We start from the raw sequence: 15,573 nt of genomic DNA on the forward strand, positions 1-15,573 counted from the left end.
CTGCGATTAAGAATTCCTCATATCAGTGAGATCATATGATACATGTCTTTCTCTGTTTGACTTATTTCACTCAACATAATACCCTCCAGTTCCATCCACGTCGTTGCAAATGGCAAGATCTCATTCCTTTTGATGGCTGCATAATAACAAATAAATAAAATCTTAAAAAAAAAAAAAAGAAGATAGCAATCTTCAAACTGTAGCCTTAGGGGCAAACAAAGATTTACCAAGATGTATGTGAGCCCAGATGATTTAAAGGAAATCAATTTTGAGACCCTTAATTCCCATAAATACTCTTTGTAAAAGTGATCCACCTGATACCAAGCCCTGGTAGGGGCAGAGTTCCCTTCCCACTTCCCTCTCCCTGTGGTCCTTTCTCCAGGAGAAACTTGATGACAATAAACCACACGTGCCATCAAAGCAGGTATTACGATGGAACAGTGCCTCTGATGAGCCAAAGAGATAAGTCAAAATACTGGACTTCAGGAAATCTCCTTTAAATCATTTTTTAAAAAGATTTTATTTATTTATTTGAGAGCGAGAGAAAGCACAAGCAGGGGGCGTGGCAGAGGAAGAGGGAGAAACAGGCTCCCCGCTGAACAGGGAGCCCAACTCCACTCAGGGCTCGATCCCAGGACCCTGAAATCATGACCTGAGCCAGAGGCAGCTGCTTAACCAACTGAACCACCCAGGCGCCTCAGGAAATCTCCTTTAATCAAGAGTCCAAAAATATGCTCGCTCTGCCTCATCTTTTTCAAAAGTTGCATTCCCAGTAACATTTTACTTTTTTTGCTTAAAAGTAATTTGCTAAATCATTTTTATAATATGTAATATGCTTATGCTGTTTTGATCAACTGTGTATCAACAATTATAATGACAACAATCCAGTAATTACAGAAAATTTTATAATCTTTTAATGAATCATGAAAATCATGATAATGAAAATGATCAGCAGAAGATTTTTCAAGCATAAAAAACATAGAGAAAGTCAATTATCATATGGTTTCACTTATCTGTGGAACATAAGAAATAGCATGGAGGACATTAGGAGAAAGAAGGGAAAAATGAACGGGGGGGGGAATCGGAGGGGGAGACGAACCATGAGAGACTACGAATTCTGAGAAACAAACTGAGGGTTTTAGAAGGGAGGGGGGTAGGGGGATAGGTGAGCACAGTGATGGGTATTAAGGAGGGCTCTTATTGCACGGAGCACTGGGTGTTATACGAAAACAATGAATCATGGAACACTACACCAAAAACTAATGATGTACTGTATGGTGACTAATATAACATAATAAAATAAATAAAATTTAAAAAATATTACATTAGGATAAAATTCTGTGGGAGAATGGAACTAGAAATACAAATTCAAGGAGAAAAAGAAACTATGTAAAAATCACAAATGGTTAGTGAAGGGTTCATTCATGTCTTTTTAAATGAATGATATTTAAAATTCTATGGTATTTATATTCTGTTGGATACATTTTTAAATTGATATAACAGTTTTATTTAAATATGTCAATATTTGCAAACCAGAAATTATATCCTTTGCAACTATTTAAACTTATGATGGAAAACTTAAATGTCAACTTAAAAATGTGTGGAGGGTAGGGATTTTTTAAAAAATTCTTTCAGGGGTTATACAAACAGAGTTTGAAGAATACTGTTGCAGTGCATGCTTCGTTTTAAAAATAAGTTTGGTTTTTAAAACTATTTGACAAATACTGGATTCCTACAACACTCCAGGCACTGTGTTAGGCATTATACACGTAACAGTGAATGAGATACAATCTCTGCCCACGAAGAGCTTATACTAGTGAACTATAAATATTAATATTCAAATAACACAAAGCACTTTTGTGCTAAATACCATGCTGGGTACTGTTATGCACTCTGCTTATTTTCCAAAGATTAAATTAATTTGGTTTGATATTTATGAATGTTATTTAAGAATGTAATAAAACCTCAGGGCACCTGGGTGGCTCAGTGGGTTAAACGTCTTACTCTTGATTGCGGCTCTGGTCCTGATCTCAGGGTCTTCGGATCAATCCCTGGGTCAGGCTCTGCACTCAGCTGGAGTCGCTTGAAATTCTCTCCCTCTCTCTCTTTCTGCCCCTACCCCTGCTCTTTCTCTTGAATGAATAAATCAATCTTTTTTTAAAAATTAAAAAATAAAAAAGAATTTAATAAAACCTTTTCAGTGGTCAAGGTCCCACAGGAAACTACTCTGAGCATTAAGCCAAGAAAGAGAAGAACGAGTGACTAGGAGTCACAACGTGTTTTGAGACTGGACGAGGGGAACAAAGAAAAACTAAAGCCCAGCCTGTAGAAATAAATCAAATCATATGGCAAAAAACTGCCTAATTAGGAATATGTGCATAGCTTGGGACCAGGCCTTTTGTCCCATTCTCTTTTTCTTCCTTTGCCGTCTCCCCTATTCCTGTTGAAAAAAAGTATTCAAGGCTGGAAAAAGGAAAATACATGATTAGGTGACCTTTTCATATCATGCATTTCTATTAAGTCTACCTGAGGCTCACTTGCCTCTCTTGGGAAATGTAAAACTAACTAAAGCCAATTAGGACCCATATGTTTTACAATCTTGTAAAGTCAGTAGTTAACATGTAGAAAAATAATAAGGTGTTTTTTTTGTGTTTTTGTTTTGTTTCCTCTGTTCTGTAGAGAAGATAGCCCAGAAGGATACAGTTTTATTACCTGGTAATACATGATCTAACTCTGTATCTAACTCAGCCATTTTCTTACCATTTCTCTCCACTCAAACTCTGTCACTGTGGCTCCTCAACAACCAGTTCTAGCATGGGAATTCCACTCCTCCTTCCAGAGACTGGGTCTGCCTGGGCATGGAATCTAATTCTGGCCAACCACCGATGATGCAAGTTCACTGTTGGCATATCTGACCTTAAGAAAATATGTAGGGGGGGACACGGGTTCTTTCTGCTGGGGACAATCACTATATAATGAAGTGATGCTAACCAAAAGACCTGAAGATGGCAAAGAGAAAGAAGGAAGGAGAGAGGGAGAAATAGGAGGGAAGGAAGGGAAGAGAATGGGAGGGAGGGTCCACCATTATGTCTTTCAGCTCTAAATTAACAAATCTTATAACTACCTTAAATCTAGATTCTTGGTATGATAGAGTAAACTACCGTATTATGAAAGCAAATTTAGGGCGCCTGGGTGGCTCAGTTGGTTAAGGGACTGCCTTCGGCTCAGGTCATGATCCTGGAGTCCCTGGATCGAGTCCCGCATTGGGCTCCCTGCTCGGCAGGGAGTCTGCTTCTCCCTCTGACCCTCCCCCCTCTCATGTGCTTGCTCTCTCTCATTCTCTCTCTCTCAAATAAATAAATAAAATCTTTAAAAAAAAAAAAATGAAAGCAAATTTAAATTGAGGTTTCTGTTACTTGTAGCCAAAACACCTGATAATGCACTAGTTTTCAGCGCCCCCCCCTCACTACTGCCAGATCACCAAAGCACGGCTACTCTCTGCTAAAACAACCTGAAGAGCTGCCCCAAAGACAAATTCGGTCACTGTGGGAAAGCACCAGAGGAAAGGAGAACTGGAAAAGGAGGAATCCTCTCTGGATCTCAGGTTTTTGTATCCATATAAAGAGGAATAGAATAAGCTGATCTATACGGTACTTTTTAAGTTCTACATCTTATATGACTATGACATTTAAATGTAAACACATCTACCAGGTATTATCAATATACTTTCCTTTGAACTATGCCATCAAAGAAGAAATTGTTCATCCTACTTAATGTTTAAGAAAACTATCTGTTGCAAAATTTTCAACTATTCTCACCAAAATCAAAAAATTAAATGTTTTTAAGCATCTTATATATACTTATGTACAATACATGAGCCTATTATAAATTCCTTTATTATGAGTATATTATTAAATTGTTAATTATAAAATTACAAGTCTTTAAAAATATCCCATGCTGAGAAATTTTTTACTCAGTTAGATATGCCAATGTCCATTTGTTTATTGGCAACAGAGTATGAAACCTAAAATTATGTTTGTTTCTCTGCTAAGAAATAGCCTGAAGCCAAATTCTACAGCATGAAGTATTTCCATTTGATAAACTGGGGAATATTTCTATAATCTATGGGTCCAATTCATGGACCAAGAGGTTGCTACAGGTCTTCATCTTCCAAAAGGGGAAACAGGAGGGTCACTACACTGTGGGAAGCTATTTTGTACAATGGGTATCGAGGTCTCTTGCGTGAGAAGCCTTAAAACCACAAGAAAACAACATCATATCCTCTATATTAGTTTCCTGTGGCTACTGTAACAAGTTACCACAAACCTTAGTGGATTAAAACAGTAGACATTTACTCTCTAACAGATCTAAGGCCAGAAGTCTAAAATCAAGGTTATCTGCAACAGCCCCATACCCTAGAGACTCTCAGGGGAGGATCTGTTCTAAACCTCTTCTAGCCTTTGACAGCAATCAGTATTCTTTGGCATTCTGTAGCTTATGGCCATATCACTCCAATCTCCGTCTTTGTCTTCACAACGCCTTCTTTGCTGTGTCTATCTTTTCCTCTTCTGTCTCCTATAAGGACACTTGTCATTGGATTTAGGACCCACCCAGATAACCCAGGATGACTTCTTCATATCAAGATCCCTAACTTAATCATATCTGCAAAGACCCTGTTTTCAAATAAGGTAATATTCCCAGGTTCCCAGGATTTAACATGGGTAACTTTTGTCCTACCATACTCTCCTACAGAAATGGGCGGGGGGGGGGGGGGGGGGCGGCGCCTGGATGGCTCAGTCCTTAAGTGTCTGCCTTCGGCTCAGGTCGTGATCCCAGGGTCCTGGGATCAAGCCCCGCATCGGGCTCCCTGCTCCACGGGAAGCCTGCTTCTCCCTCTCCCACTCCCCTTGCTTGTGTTCCCTCTCTCGCTGTGTCTCTCTCTGTCAAATAAATAAATAAAATCTTTAAAAAAAAAAAAAAAGGAAATGGTGGTGATCTGGAGGCATTGGGTGGAATTTAAATTCTTTGTTTCTGCTTCTCTTTAGCAGCTTAAATGCAAAAAAATCTTGTTTACTTTAAGAGGTAGGTTTTTCTATAGGTACAAAGTCTACAGCAAAAAGAATAAACCAAGAAACTTAGGAATACACATTAAAGTTGAGAATGTTAAGAAGCGGTCACCAAATTCCCTTTTTTTGTTCTTTACCTCTGATCTCCATTCTTTTTTTTTTTTAAAGATTTTATTTATTTATTTATTTGAGACAGAGAGAATGAGAGACAGAGAGCATGAGAGAGAGGAGGGTCAGCGGGAGAAGCAGACTCCCTGCCGAGCAGGGAGCCCGATGCGGGACTCGATCCCGGGACTCCAGGATCATGACCTGAGCCGAAGGCAGTCGCTTAACCAACTGAGCCACCCAGGCGCCCTGATCTCCATTCTAATTCTCTACAATCCCCACTCACCACCTACCCACACAAATAATGAGCATACACTTAATTTGGTATATGAGCTGGATACATATTTATTTTTAAAAAACATGTTCTTTAAATATGTATTTTTAACTTATCCAAATAATATTGTTGTGGACCTTGTTCAGTTTTAAACTATTCTCACAGTATACTGTAATTTTAAGACCTTTCCATGTAGCATATGTACATCTAGATAGGTGCTTGTAATTGCAGCCTAGTGTTAAAGGATGTATCCATTCTCTTATTAGTGTACACATCTAGGTTGATTCTAACTTCCTGCTACCACAAACAGGCTCCAACAGACAAAATCTTTGCACATGACCCCTTGTGGACAGCAGTACAACTTTTTTAGAGTAAATGCCCAAAAGTATTTATTTACATATTAGTTATTTGGGTGATTCTGTGAATCACCTATTAGTTCACTGTACTCGTTTAACTATTAGGATCTATATTTTCTTGTTGATTTGCAGAAATTATTTGTATATTCATCATATCAATTCCTATTGCTAGTATCCTTTTATTCAGTCTATTAAGTGTTAAGTTGGTCTATGCTTATGGTATCTTTTTTAAAATAGAATTTCTTAATCTTAAGGTAATCAAATTCACTAATTTTTTTTCTTTATGATTTACATTTTAGGGATATTGTTTAAAAAGACTTAACCAATATAAGATCATGAAGATATTCTCTTCAATTAGCTTTATATAAAAGTTTATCTTGGGGCACCAGGGTGGCTCAGTCGGTTAAGCGTCTGCCTTCTGCTTGGGTCATGATCCCGGGATCGAGCCCCACATGGGTCTCCCTGCTCAGTGGAGAGCCTGCTTCTCCCTCTCCCTCTGCCAATCTCTCTCTCTCTCTCTCAAATAAATAAATAAAATCTTAAAAAAAAAAAAAAAAAGTCTATCTTCTAAGAATATACCCAAAAGAACTGAACAGGGTCTTAAATAGATACTTATACAAAAATATTCATAGCAGAATGATTCACAATAGCCCAAACATGTAAACAACCCAAGTGGCCATCTACAGATGAATAAACAAAATGTGGTATATACATACAATGGAATACTCTTCAGCCATAAAAGGGAATGAAGTTCAAATACATGCCACAATATCAATGAACCTTGAACACATTATTTAAAATGAAATAAGCCAGACATAAAAGGACAAATATATAATTCCACTTATATGAAATACCTAGAATAGGCAAATTCATAGAGACAGAAAGTAGATCAGAGGTTACCAGGGACTGGGAGGTGTGGGAAATGGGGAATTACTGCTTAATGGGTACAGAGTTTCTGTTTACAGTGATGAAAAAGTTTTGGAAATAGATCATGGTGACAGTTGTACAATATTTTGAATGTCATTAATGCCACTGAACTGTATACTTAAAAAAGTTTAAAATAACAAATTTTATATATATATTTTTACCACACCAGGAGACAGCTTACTTTATGTGAACTTTATTAATATTGTAGTTTTGTTTGCAATTTATAAACTTTTGATTTTGTTAGTGGAAAATGTATTTTTGCTTGAACATCTTTAAGTAACATTTAATTAATTAATTAAAGAGAAAAATGTGGTTACTAGTAAGTACTTTCATACCTAACCTTTAACAATAGCTATCTATCTAAGCTCCCTCATTAACGTCTTTGCATTGTCACTGAAGTCATACTGGCTTAGGTAACTCAAATTATCTTACAAATTTAAAATGTTATGAATGAATTAAGGAGGGAAAGGAAAACTAAGAACACTTTATACAACTCTATCAATGCACCCTTTTATGCGATCTAATCCACTTAGGAGTTTCTCCATATGAAGAATGCAAATACTATCACTGGCAAGATTAAATCATCTCCTAAAGACCTATTAACCTGGTGAAAAAAGTAAAATGATTCCATTGTCTGCAATTAGAGGACAATGATGCAAACTGTGTCCTCCTAGTTCTCCCAAAAATACATACATTCTTTTAAAAGTCAAATTACATTTTTGTGTTCATAGCTGACTTCTGTGTGGTTAATTTTAATGTGAGGCCATTAAAACCATCTGATTAGTCACATTTAAATTAAACGCCAAAATTCCTACAAAGTGCCAGAAGTTGTGCATGCAGACCCCCTGACTTCATTTGATGTAAAGACTGGTTAGTATTAATCCTAAATAACAATATAAACATCATTCCTCAAGAAATGATTAAGATTCATACATTACATCTCCTGAAGAAAACACAGCTTTGGGATTAATCTCAAAACCAGTTTAAGATACTCTTTATTGGGGCGCCTGGGTCGCTCAGTTGTTAAGTGTCTCCCTTCGGCTCAGGTCATGATCCCGGGGTCCTGGGATCGATGTGAGCCCCACATCGCGCTCCCTGCTCAGCAGGAAGCCTGCTTCTCCCTCCCCCACTCCCCCTGCTTGTGTTCCCTCTCTCACTGTCTTTCTCTGTCAAATAAATAAATAAAATCTTAAAAAAAAAAAAGATACTCTCTGTTTTTTGAACATTCCTTTAATTCACTGAATAAATACCTGCCCACAGGAAAAGTGAATTAAGTGAAATCTGCCTGATTAAGGTCACATGACAGAGCAGAGGCTACACAAATTATCAGTCTCCTCAGTTTTCCAGTTTATTTCCCCAGCAAATCACACCAGGGTTAAATAAATAATAGAGCGGGCTATTTGAAAGACTTGATATCTATAAAATGTCTACTGGACTTTGATCAACTTTTCCAGTACTGGTAACAGATTTAGGGTGATTACAGATTTAGTTCTTCTTTTGATCAACAGTATACGTATGTCACAGGGCAAGGGAGTAGGCTATGTCTTGGACAAAACAAACTGGCGAACACAGAAGTGAACCTACAACTTGAGCCTTGCTCATGTTCTAAACTGAAAAGCCTAGTCTTTTAAAATTTTTGGTAAAATTCAAAGAATTTAAACAAGATAAAATCACATTTTTATTTTAAGCCTGCAGTTCCCAAGGAAACATTTTATTTCTGATAATAAATGGAATCTTATTATCAGAACACTTTTGGGATAGATTATAAGTTTCTCTAGGGCAGGACCTCAACTAATTATACCTGATTGGTGCTCACTAAACCCATTTTCATCAATGGCATAAAACCTACTATTTATAGTTTATCATATCAATTTTTATTCATTACTTCTCAAGTGACACTAAGAAATTTAGAACTTCAAGGTCCTAAAGAAAAAGCAAGCACTTTTTAAAACTACCTTTTTTAGCTTCTCATCTTCCCTGTAATTGGTACAAAGCTACACTTTTCACAAGGTATACTGCATTCAGTTCAAATCAGCCAAAATTTTCGATAGTATATGGGTTTAGCATACTACCAGTGCTATAGTAAAAAAACTTTTTTTTCTAAAGAAATTTATGTGTGAAAAGTAAAACCTCATGTCTAAAAGTTAAAAAACAACACAGAAGCACTATATAATTCAGTGCTAAAGTGGATTATCTATATTAAATACCAAACTAATGAGATATTTTATAAATTTTACAAATTTGTAAAATTCATTAATGTCTTGAAATTATGCTGCTTCTGTGAATTGCTACTGCTTATATAGTTATTAGTCCCTTAAGGAGATCTACTCTGTAATGTTAACAGGAATAAAAATGAAAGCAATTTCTTCCATGATGCATAGAATTTTTTAAAATTGTCACAAAGTACCCTGACTTCCTTCCTTCCTACAAATTTCTACATTCCATTTCATATTTCCATTTTCCCTCTACCCATCTTCATCTTTCTGATTTGTGGCTATCTTATCTCCACTTAACAAAGGAAACTTTCTTTTCCCTTTTTTTGCAGACTCCACATCAATGGTTTTGGTACAATTAAAAACATCCAGATTGTGTGAGTGAAAAAAGAAGTTTAAATGAAATCAAAATATTCTCATTTTTTCTGATAAAAAAATTAAATGTCTAATCAATCCATCATAACATATATATAAACATATAAGCACAAAGAATGAATGTCTTAAAATCTTCAGAACTGCCTTATGAATAATTATACTGTAATTATACACAACAGTTACCTATAATTGAAAGACTGTATGTTACAAATATATCACTGATTTAGATTTTTGTTGAATGCACAAAAGGGCTGAATTAATTCTATGTATTATTTTATACTATTAATTCACACTGCCATCTTCATACTTTTTAAGAACAAAAAAAGAAACTTAAAAAGTTTATTAACAAATAGATACTCATTGAAGTATTTTCAGTAAATATAGTGACATGTAAAGGTTACTTTAGTAATATGTGCATTATGCTTTATATTACTTTGGTTCAAAGAAGAAATAACTAGACCTATTTTTTTTAAGGAGGATTTTCCTGGATTTTTGTTATAAACACTGTGAAGCAAAGTATGTTTTTATAGGTCCTGAGTTCATGCACAATATGTTTCTGGGATCATAGCCCAATATAAAAACATCACTATTCACTGGGGAACAATATTTAATGGCAAAAAGAAAAAAAAAAAACAGGATGGAGAGAATGAGAAAGAAGAATAAACAAAAAGATGATGGACAAATGTAAAAGGTCTATGAGACATTGGAAAAAATATATTTGGGACAAAAACATTAATATAGTTTATGATATTTATATTAAAAACATTTTATTTGTTGAAAAAATAATTCTTAAAAACTAAAGTAGTCAACATCACATGTTAAGTATATTACATGACATGTAGAATAAGGCTACCCCACTTATTTGGCTACATTTGGAAACTTATTTTTTCCCCAATCTGAGAGCAGTCTAAAGCTAATGTGGCCATAACTGTTAAAATGTCTTAGGGAAATGTGCTGCAGAAATTCAAACACTCTAATTCTGCCTCAGTATTTCTTAATGCAGTAGGTTCCGTTGGAGATCTTTTTTTTTTTTTTAAAGATTTTATTTATTCATTTATTTGAGAGAGTGAGAGAGAAAGAGAGCCCATGAGAGGGGGGAGGGTCAGAGGGGGAAGCAGACTCCCCGCCAAGCAGGGAGCCCGATGCGGGACTCGATCCCGGGACTCCAGGATCAGGACCTGAGCCGAAGGCAGTCGCTTAACCAACTGAGCCACCCAGGCGCCCCTCCATTGGAGATCTTAAAGAGCGATTTGTTCTCAAAAGTTCAGGCATTCGCGTACCAGAAAGCAATCGCGGAATCAAATGAGCTCTATAATTTGATATAAGTAAAGCTTTATATAAAGCAATGACATCATCAAAGAAAGAACCTAGTGTGAAAATATTAAGTAAATGGGTTTCAAAGACATTGAATTCTGGATATTTTAAAGAATCCCAATAATACATGAAATTCCTTGGATCCTCATTTAAAGTGAGAAATCCATTTCTAAGCATATGTGCACAAGTACCTTAGCCTCTTCATGCCTGCCTGCCTGTCCCCCAGTCAGAGAAGGCAGGATATTTGGTTAGGCATATGTTTATGAATAAAGACAGGAAAATTCCAACTTTAAAACCAAATATTTTCCTTGTTTAATTCTGGTATCTTATTGGTCCATATGCTGCCTCCTCCTCACAGTATGGTACCCTCCTCACAGTATGCTACCAAAATCTCCTGGATTTTGACTTTCTTTTAAAACATAAGGATTAACATCAAGCAGACAGAATTGAGGAGTGGAAATATTGTATGAGAAAGAAGACCAAAACTGATGATGATCTACATACATACTGACACTCTTGCTGAAGACATGAGGTGATCCATAAATGCTTACTGAAATGCTGTTTTGTGAATTTGTTGTGATAAATTCATCTCCTTCTCTAATTTAAGAATCCTCATAAGTTAACCACAATCGGTTTAGTGTAATTTAATGTAAAACATCTGGTGGCACTTTTAAATGCTAAAGGATAGCATTTCACACACTACACCTGCCTCTACACTATCGCAGCAGGAAAAGATGAGGTTAACACAGAGAAGCAGAGAGAGGTATCAGGAGAGTTCCTGAACACATCATTCGCTTATATAGATTTGGTTGTGCCCGAGGCCAGCCCCACTCCTAGATTTTCTACAGAACGCTCAGACATTCCTTTTTTCTTTCTGGCTTAAGCTAGCTGGATTTCAGTTTCTACCATTTACAATCATATTTGAGCACAGAATCCTTTTTTTTTTTTTTTTAATGAAAAGATAGTAGTCTTTTAGAACTACTAACTGGTAGAACAGAGGTTGGGAAATGTTACTTGGAAACATGGCTATGATTCCTTAGGTGCAGCATCTAAAGAACTGAAAAAGTATTCCTAACTGCTTTCTAAAATAGTTATTTTTTAATATTTTTACTTTCATTTTTGTTTTTTTTGAAACAAGAAAAGAACTTATTTCAATGAGGCCAACACTGGGAAGACAGTGGACTAGCATCTCAAAGACTGTCTCCAAAGTGCTGGAAACACTTCCAGGTTTTTATCAGGAAAATGTGGGACAAAGGTCGGTGGATGTGTGCAGCAGGGGCAGCAAAGGTCAGGTTGATCACTTTCTTGGGGGTCGGTCATGTGGGGTCTCGCTGGCTCGGGGCAGCCCTTATTGCTTGAGGGGGTAGTTTCAGTTCCCATTGGGGGATACTCTGCCCACAGGGTCTTTTGCCTGAGTTAAGAGATAAAGTGTGCTTTCTAATATATTTAAAATATACCAGGAAAAGATCACAGAACTCAAATTTGAATGGAAAAGTAGTTCATTTTCTGGACTGAAACTAACTTACCTGCATTGAAATAAGAATGAAATCAATTAGGCTCCCAATTCCACAAAACCCTACAGTGCAAAACTTTAACAAACCTGGAAAAAAAGATAAAGTCACTTAAAATTCTGGAAGTTCTATAAATATTAACTTTTCTATTTCCCAATAAATCATTATGTATACTATACCACAAACTCTTTATATCAAGAATATAAAATAAACACTTTATTTTTTGTGTGTGATTAATCACATTTTTTTTCCTTTAAGATTTTATTTATTTATTTGACAAAGAGAGAGAACACAAGCAGGGGGAGTGGGAGAGAGAGAAGCAGTCCTCCCGCTGAGCAGGGAGCCTGATGCAGGGCTTGATCCCAGGACCTTGAGACGAAGGCAGACGCTTAACGACTGAGCCACCCAGGCGCCCCTAAAATTAACACTTTAAAAACTCAAATCTTCACCTGAAAATATGAGAAAGGTTTAAAACACCCTCCAAATAGAAAAGCTACAAAAAAAAAATTAATTCACTTAACAAATAAGTATTATGAACTGAAATAAAAACTCACTCTAATCTCACAAAATTTCTTAAAAGTCCTAAAGAAATAAATCTTTAAATTGCATTATGCCAGAGCTATAGAACATCTCTTAGTCCTTATTTAGACTTAATACATTATGTGATTGAAATTTTAATACACGTTTACACTAGAAGTTCAAACAAATAAAGATTGTCAAGTCACAGAAAAAATAACCAAGATGAAACTTTGATCTTATAGTTAAACTGCAAACTTTTATTAGCAACCCAATTATCTTTATCCTATACTTAATTATCTTAAATTTATCCTATATTTTTTAGAAAAAAAGCATCTCATGTTCATTAATTCTACACTCAAAATCAACAATTCTATGCACTATATACATCTCTGCCTTCAGTCACAACCTTGGAACTAAGGTACTGAACAGATCATTACAGAGCATAGAATCTAGGACATACACAGCGATATAACAGAAAACCATGATGATGGAATAAAGAGACAGGTTGGGGGTGCGGGTGGGATGAGTAATCTTTCTTCTATATTTAAACTTAAATTGCCTTCCAGACATATAAAAATGGTAGGAAACAAGACTCTTCGTGAAAGGGTAGTTCTAAGTATCAACTACAAACAGATGCCAGCTAAAATCACAAGAGTGGATGAGATCACCTCCTGCACACAATTTGGAAATACACAAATAAGATTGAAATATGTAAGCACATTAGATGATTATTTTTCCCTTTTTAGTATTAGACATATCACAGAATAATGTTGTAAGTACTAAGATAACACATGTTCGAAATCACTTTAAAACTACTAAAATATAGAGATTATATAAAATTCTGCTTTCACTTTTCTCAAAACATTTGTTATGTTACCTATTATTTTATATTTGTTCTATCTGTCTCATGGAAGTCCCATTAGGGGAGGGTCTTTTATCTGGTTTATTTATTCCTGTGTCCTTAGTACCTACAACATCGCCTAACACATAGTAGATGCTTGATACTTGTAAAATGAATGGATAAGTTGTCTCAGCTTTTCTGTTTCCTAAAGACCTCTAACTTTGTAGCCATTATCTTATATAACTACTCCTTTAATTATTTTTTTCATTAGTTGCATTTTATTATAGTTGCCCAGGGAACTTGATCCACTCAACTGGTATATTTTCTCCATTCACTCATTCATTCTAGTTCTGAAATGTATCCCTCTTCACACAGCAATTTAATGTAAATTTGGAAATATCACAGAGGTTCCCTTTCTTCAATTTTCTTTTAACAAGATTAATTTTAAGAATGGTTCTAGGGCACATGGGTAGCTCAGTTGGTTAAGCTCAGGTCATGATCTCAGGGTCGTGAGATCGAGCCCCCGTCCGGCTCAGTGCTGGGCAATGAGCCTGCTTAATATTCTCTCTCTCTCCCTCTGCTCCTTCCCCAATGCCCCTCTCCCCCTCTATTAAAAAAAAAAAAAGATTTTCAAAAAAAGTTTGTCTTTAATTACTTGCTACTCTATTAAGAAAACATAACCATGTCAGAGCCTTTGCTCTTGTCATGACCCCTTCCAACAATATTCTGTAGATCTCATTTCTCAGGCTACTTCTTCAGAGAAGTCTAATATGTCTATCTAATGCAGCACACAGCTTCCCCACAAAGCCCCTTGCCCTATCACATCTCCCCTATTTATTGCCTTTTTGGTGCCAATTAAAAATCTGTAACAGCCTCATTTGTTGGTTTGTTCATTCATTCTCTGTCTTCCTCTGCCATGTAAATTCCTCAAGACAGGGTCCTTATCTTACTCAAGTCAATTCCTTGAACAGTACCTGACAGACAGTAAGAGTTTGATAAATATTTCTTGTATGACTATCAAAAACCTAGCAACAATTTAAATGTTTAACAGGGAGAAATTATCTCAGAAAATTAAGGTATACCTAATAAGAGGAGAGAGTACTATGCAGCTATTTAAAACAATGACATAAAAGTATATTTATTGGCAAAGTAATGTGATAACACTCAAAAAGAGAACAATAATGAGTCATTAAAATCTTGATATTCGGGGCGCCTGGGTGGCTCAGTCGTTAAGCGTCTGCCTTCGGCTCAGGTCATGATCCCAGGGTCCTGGGATCGAGCCCTGCATCGGGCTCCCTGCTCGGCGGGGAGTCTGCTTCTCCCTCTCCCACTCCCCCTGTTTGTGTTCCCTCTCTCGCTGTGTCTCTCTCTGTCAAATAAATAAAATCTTAAAAAAAAAAAAAAATCTTGATATTCTGCTGCTGAACCCCTTCTTAAGGGTGCTTCAGAAAAATGAACAGAAGAGGTTCCTGTTCAGATAAAATATTAGATAAGGGCATGATATGTGTGTTTGGAACTTTGGTGAGTGTCACCTACTCCTGAAGTCACACATTTAAACTACAGAACAGATCCAAGATGATACTTAAGCATTTAAGCAATCTGCAAACTGACCTACAGTGACAGACAGCAGATGAATGTTTGCTTGGGAAAGATAGGGGATAAGGAGGGCCAAGAGGCAGGGATTACAAAGGGCAGGAGGAAGCTTTGGGGAGTGACATATATGGTCATTATCTTGATTATGGGGACTGTTTCATAGGCGTACACATATGCTAACTTATCAAACTGTTCATTTAAAATATGCATGTTAAGATGAACCATGAGAGACTATGGACTCTGAGAAACAAACTGAGGGTTCCAGAAGGGAGGGGGGTGGAGGGATGGGTTAGCCTGGTGATGGGTATTAAAGAGGGCACGTTCTGCATGGAGCAGACGTGTTATATGCAAACAATGCAATGTTTGTTATATGCAAACAATGAATCATGGAACACTACATCAGAAACTAATGATGTAATGTATGGTCATTACCATAACATAATAATAAAAAAAATATGCATGTTAATGTATATCATTTG

General features: G+C 36.3%; 1 protein-coding gene across 2 annotated transcripts in view; it reads right to left on the bottom strand.

The window, feature by feature from the left end:
• Nucleotides 1–6: 6 nt before the first annotated feature.
• TM2D1 (TM2 domain containing 1) overlaps nt 7–15,573 on the bottom strand; it is a 43,774-nt gene continuing 28,207 nt past the window's right edge. The window contains exons 5-7 of one of the 2 annotated variants that reach the window (XR_014144512.1): nt 12,157–12,230; nt 5,412–6,481; nt 7–5,197 (exon numbers count right to left, since the gene is read on the bottom strand). Coding sequence is in view for 1 of the 2 variants with exons in the window: in XM_081817001.1 (XP_081673127.1) it covers nt 12,000–12,041; nt 12,157–12,230 (116 nt within the window). In the remaining variant the exon portion in view is untranslated. Of the gene's footprint in view, nt 5,198–5,411; nt 6,482–6,729; nt 12,042–12,156; nt 12,231–15,573 lie in introns of those variants that run through there. The other variant, XM_081817001.1, reaches the window with a different exon arrangement.

This window comes from Leptonychotes weddellii, chromosome 4 (genome assembly GCF_054177405.1).
Source record: "Leptonychotes weddellii isolate Sample4059 chromosome 4, ASM5417740v2, whole genome shotgun sequence".
NCBI lineage: Eukaryota > Metazoa > Chordata > Mammalia > Carnivora > Phocidae > Leptonychotes > Leptonychotes weddellii.